Here is a 6,000-nt window from a genome sequence, read left to right on the forward strand (position 1 = left end):
ATTCCGAGTAAATAGGATCAGTACACGTTTTAGTTACAGGGATATTAATCGCTAAGGACTTACTGATACCTGTCTCAAAGATGTCATAAGTAACTTGAATATCGTTTTGCGTAGTGATTGGCTGCTTAGATAAGTATTCTGTTAGGTAATCGCGAAAACCGGGCCAATCCGCTTTTTTAAAATTTAATCTTTGCTCAAAGTGCCTGATGTCTCGATAATCTAAACTAAACTTCACAATTAGATGATCACTCCCTAAATTTTCATTGGTGACCTGCCAGGTAAAATCAACAGCAATATCCGACGAGCAAAAGGAGATATCTGGAGCGCTTTCCTGGAGTGACCCATTTACGAGTTTAACCCTTGTCGCATTTCCATTATTAAGAGACACAAAACCATGCTCAAGTGCCGAATCAAACAGGTGATTTCCTCTACCGTCACATTTATATGACCAATTAGTATGATGGGCATTGAAGTCCCCTGCTACTAATGATTTACTCGGAAGAGCCGTGAAAATTGAATCCCAGTCGAGTTGAGTTGTTCGCACTGATGAAGGGCAGTACAGTGATATTATATTATTTAAAGTGGTACAGTTTAAAAGCTTAACACATACAATTTCAATACCAGGGTTATTTAAGGCAATGTGAAACGACTGGGCCTTGATAGAGTTATGTATAATGACCGCGACACCCCCATACGAGTCGGATCTATCGTTACGAAATATAGTGTAAGAGTTTATGTTAAGTGTAGAGTTACCATCAAGCCATGTTTCACTAACTAAAGCAATGTGGACCTTTTCGCTATTCAATAGGGCTTCAAATTCAGTTAACTTAGGCCTAATACTTTGCGAGTTCCATTGTATGAAATTCAATTTAGCTTTTTTACAAGAACTAGCCATTTACATTTGGAGAAAGCAACTTAAAGAAATCTACGGAGTTGAAAATCCCCATTAGCAGTACAACAAATTCCTTAACTAAAATATTAACTATTAGGCTTAGCTTATTGGTCCAGTTATCTTTAGACATAAGAATGTTTTTCACACTTTCAATAACTCGTGTAAAAAGCGTAGAACCCTCGTTGCTATCCCTAGCGGTAGAATCTTCGGTATCAGGGGTGTTCAAGTGTGATGGGGGTACCGTTTGTATTGGTTGTTCAGCCTCTTCGTGGCTTTTTGCATTCTCGTTCTGTGGAATGTCTTGATCTGTCTTCTCTTGTTGCAGTTGTGTATTATTCCTCAATTCTTGAACCGCGCATGATTTGATGACTTTAACGGTGTCATTGGAGTCTTTACCGTAACCGTTATTTCCAAAACTAGCAGTTAAAATCTAAAATCATATAAAAACCAATCAAATGTTTACTCTATACGCTATTAGAAAAAAAAAATATGTTGTTAACTTGTTATTAAATTATCACAGTAACTCGGCAACAGGCGCTTTGTTACAAAAATCCACTAAATTTTATTTGGTATAGGCACGTATGTTCCAGATTTTTTAATTGTTTGAATTTGAACTCACAACTTTATGCTGTTGAATAAAAATTGCACATTTTTACAAACCACAGTTAAAAGGTTAAAACTACTGTTCTATTTCCATTTATCTTCAGGGCGTTGCTTGCTAAATTACACAATAACAAAAGGTTTTTTTTTTCAAAACTGTTCGGCTTGTTTTTTTATAAAACAATCCCTAACGAGTCTAAACCACTTTCATTGTGTACCGACTGACCTATAAAATAGTTTCCCATTTTTCCGCAATAGCGCCTGTTATTTTGCTATCCGGCAATGCTGTGAATTTTCATTTACGAGTATCTGTTAGTTTTTGCAAAGTGCAATTCCGAATTTGAGCAGAAAATACTTTTTAATATTGTGTTTGCAAAAACTCCAATTACCAGAGATGCCAATTTAAACTTAACTAGTGATATCAAAATGATGTCAGTTGCCCGTGCGTGTGACTGACATCATTGACATTGTAGTTTCATGTCAAAATGTAAGTTTGAATTGGCCTCAGGGAAACGGTTAAAATACACTCGAAGGAATAAAGACTGATCTTAGATTCAGAAAAACTGTCTGCTTTTTTTTTCATAGGTACTTAGTTTGATTTATATTGTCACTTGTTGTTTACTGTCTGTGACATGAAGTCCGTACAGTAAAAAAATTGCGTCGAAATCAGTCCATCCGTCGGAGAGCCATGACACCACAGACAGACACACTCAAAAACTTCACTCTTACTCGTAAAATATAGCTGACAAAAGAGACGACATACACGCAATAAGCTTATGAACTTACAAGTACCGAAGAAATGTTAGTCACTCATGTTCTGTCAAGTATGCTACTTAAATGCCATACAAGCGTTACTGTTAAAATTTTCTTATATATACGAGTACGTGCAAGTTACAAGCTACAAGTATTAAAACAGCCGGCCTTACATACTTGAGACAAGATCACAAAGTAAGCGAGTGGCGTCCAGTCTTGGTAATTAGTGAGCGGCACAAACACTTATCTGGTCTATGTCACGAGAGAGAGACTCCATTCAATAAAACATTGGTTTAAAGATTGATGATAAAGGAGGCAGACGAGCAAACCAATCGACTTATGGTAAGGAATTACCGTCGCCCAATGGACACCCAGAAATGAGCATGAGCATGGCATCAGAAATGCCATCCGCAGCAGAACCAAAGTAACCGATGTAGCCCTCCGAATCGCTAAACTTAAGTGGCAGTGGGCGGGGCACATTGCCCGTAGAACCGATGGCCGTTGGGGTGGAAAGGTTCTCGAGTGGCGACCACGTACCGGAAGGCGCAGCGTGGGTAGACCCCCCACAAGGTGGACTGATGACCTGGTGAAGGTCGCGGGAGTCCGCTGGATGCGGGTGGCGCAAGACCGATCATTGTGGCACTCTTTGGGGGAGGCCTATGTCCAGCAGTGGACGTCCTCTGGCTGATATGATGATGATGATGAATGGACGCCCGCAACATCAGAGGGGTTGTCAGTGCTTTTCTAGCCTTTAAGATGGGAGTACGCACTATTCATGAACGTTTTGGTGAAGGTGAATCATGGAGACAAAATATTTTTTTTAAATGTTTTATATATGTGATATATGATATGACCTAAACAAAATCGCTACCGCTCATAACAGTGTACCAAGCCAAGCACTGATTGAGACAGTCCAAGCGTCTAACTAAGAGTGTGGTCACCAGGGTAATTCCTGGAAGCATTGATAGCATGGCCACTTTGTAGTGGAGCCCCGGGGTGCGGTTTACTTAACTTCGTATATTATAGTTATTTCCTTAGTGTCTTGTTATACGGCGTTCTAGTTTGGGGTAAAATAACCAATATACAAGACAATTTCGAGTTACAATAATTTTCAGTAATAGTCATACCAACCTAGCCGCCGCCATACAATCGTAGCTACGCTCTAATTTGAAAACGATATTCTGGTAAACATGGAATTGGACATTAATGTTCAAGTACCTACTTACCGAATATTTTTTTTTGGATAGTAGAAAATAGTTATTTGTTTTACAAGGGGGCAAAGTTGTTGTTTAACCGCTCGTGCTAAATTGATACCTGAGCAAGCGAAACATTCCAAAATTGAACCACGAGCGTAGCGAGTGGTTCGACAAATGGAATCTTGAGCGTTACGAGGGTTTCAAAGCACGAGGGTTAAACAAAATTTGCCCCCGAGTGAAACACAAATTTTTTCACCACACCAACCCGAAGCAAATATTAAATGTAAAATACGAAACAAAATCAAACCAAATCAAATCCAAATGAATGTTATTAAATATTTATCATCCAAAATCATCATTTAAAAGTCAATTCTACCAGCAAACATAAGAAAACCACTCAAAATTTGCATTTGATTACTTTGCCTCACATGTGAATAAAATGCAACTTTGCTATCAGTGTTTGAAGTGCAAAGTAAGCCTTTCCGAGCTGGTGTGATGAAAAAACATTTATTGCATAAAAAGTGATACTGATATAGTATTTTACAAATAATTACAAAGAAAGTAACTATTAGTCAAACCCGTTCTGTATCGCTTCTGGTGCAAAAATGTCCATAATGCTCACGGCATTACCCCGCTGGATGGCAATGGACAGCCTCTGCACCAGAAACGATTCGGAGCGGGGATCCTCTCCCGTTGGATTAAAAACCGGTACCAGCTAGACATAGACATATTCTTACATAAATGTTCATGCAAAGTTATACATACAGACATACATACATAATTATAATATAAGCATATTGCCTTTAAACTGAGAGCGTTAGTGGGTTCATGTGACTCTGTGCATAGTAGGTACTCACTTTATGCTTGAATTCTATTATTTTTTGCAGTTTGTAGCTTTTTAAGAAGGTACTTACATTAAAGAGAATTTCTGCCTTCATAATACCAGAGTTCAGAGAGAAGAGAGACAGGGTTTACAATACCCGCTTTGTTTTATTATATTAGTGTCTTATTACTCGTATTGTATACCAGTCTCATTCTTTATTATTATCTGGAGTAGCAAGTTAGTAAAACTAATAACAGAGCGATAACGGAGAGCCCTCGATTCCTCCCCGATGGGTTTATTATATCGCACCTATGATCCACTCCACTTCATTGGAACAAGAATAGTCGGAGTCAAGGTAATGGAGGCGTTGTTACAAGTAGGGATGGGAAGCTATTCCTACAGATACCAGATTGTTGCTATTTTTGAAAATGTCTTCTATCTGTGCGAGACAATTTAAAGGGGCCCTGGTCCTGACCGTGTCTCCACATTAAAACAACTCACTGCAACATGTATTAAAATAAATTTATTTCAGCTCCACCAAAACATACATTTTTATATCATGACAACACAATATCTTCTCCTGTTTCTATTCAATTGTTTGCTATCATAGGTAGACAAGAGTAAAGTAAAAAACCTAAAGAGTTTTAATATAAACTTAACTTGTGTTCGGTTATGAATACTATCGGTATGGTAGGAATAGTTTAATTTATTGTCAGTAGGTATGGTTGTAAATAGGTTTTTATTCAGTTTCTTTTTTTATTTAAGTATGTATTTACTAAAAAAAACTGTGATTTTGACACTAGCCTGACCCTGACTCGTCGACTCCGCCTTTAATAGCATGACGCAGACGCATGCAAGAAATATTTCAATTTTCGAAATTTAGGATTGAAAACAAAACAAGACTTACCGTTTTAAATAAAATAAAGTGCTTTTGCATTATATATAAGACGAAAACTTAATGAATCATTCTCTTATTTTATGTCAAGGCAGTCAAGGGTCTCCAGTGGATATGTTACGCCTCAAAGATCATTATTTATCTCTCAGTCTGGTTCTTATCTATCTTTTCGTCTAAATTAATGTTTTTTCGTGGCTGAATAATTTAGTGATATTTATTTAGAATATAATAGAATAAAGAGCGTCTATTCTAAGGCAAAATAAAATAAAAAAAGAACACGTGACACAACTTAACGTAACAAGCCACGAAATGGTCCCGACATAGCATGCAGCAGCAGCGCTGGTCTTCCGTCGGGGCTATGATTTTGTGTAACACGAAGTGTGTATATTAAAATAATAAAATATTTTATGTTCAGCTATAACCTTAATTGCCTGCCTACCTATACCTACCTGTTTATGAGGGTATTATTTAAGGTTCGATAGGGTAAGAATCATTGTTTGTTTCCCTGACAATATATGTTTCTCTTACCCCACAATTACCTGTTTATCTTTTTATTGTTTTAAAATTATTTACCTACACAATGCTACTCACAGAAAATATCACAACACATATAAGTACCTATTGGTTTTATTTTGTGTTCTAGATTCTTTAGAATTCTACATTACGGTTACTAAAAGCCGGGGGTCATACCTATCTATAATCCGCATAGAGTCTAGAGTGCTCCATTTAGTCTAAATCTAAATAGCATTTGAATTGATATAACCCGTCGATTGCAAAACGGATTATTCGATTGAGTTAAAGCTTATCAAATCAACGCCTACATCGATTTGTGTGCTACGGC

The 6,000-nt window shown here is 37.3% G+C and overlaps 1 protein-coding gene across 1 annotated transcript in view; it reads right to left on the bottom strand.

The window, feature by feature from the left end:
- LOC134667810 (serine palmitoyltransferase 3-like) overlaps nucleotides 1-1,737 on the bottom strand; it is a 29,002-nt gene extending 27,265 nt beyond the window's left edge. The window contains exons 1-2 of the mRNA XM_063525214.1: nucleotides 1,711-1,737; nucleotides 1,134-1,322 (exon numbers count right to left, since the gene is read on the bottom strand). Of these exons, the coding sequence (XP_063381284.1) occupies nucleotides 1,134-1,322; nucleotides 1,711-1,737 (216 nt within the window). The remainder of the gene's footprint in view (nucleotides 1-1,133; nucleotides 1,323-1,710) is intronic.
- Nucleotides 1,738-6,000: the final 4,263 nt, after the last annotated feature.

The sequence above is a fragment of the Cydia fagiglandana genome, chromosome 9, assembly GCF_963556715.1.
Source record: "Cydia fagiglandana chromosome 9, ilCydFagi1.1, whole genome shotgun sequence".
Classification (NCBI taxonomy): domain Eukaryota; kingdom Metazoa; phylum Arthropoda; class Insecta; order Lepidoptera; family Tortricidae; genus Cydia; species Cydia fagiglandana.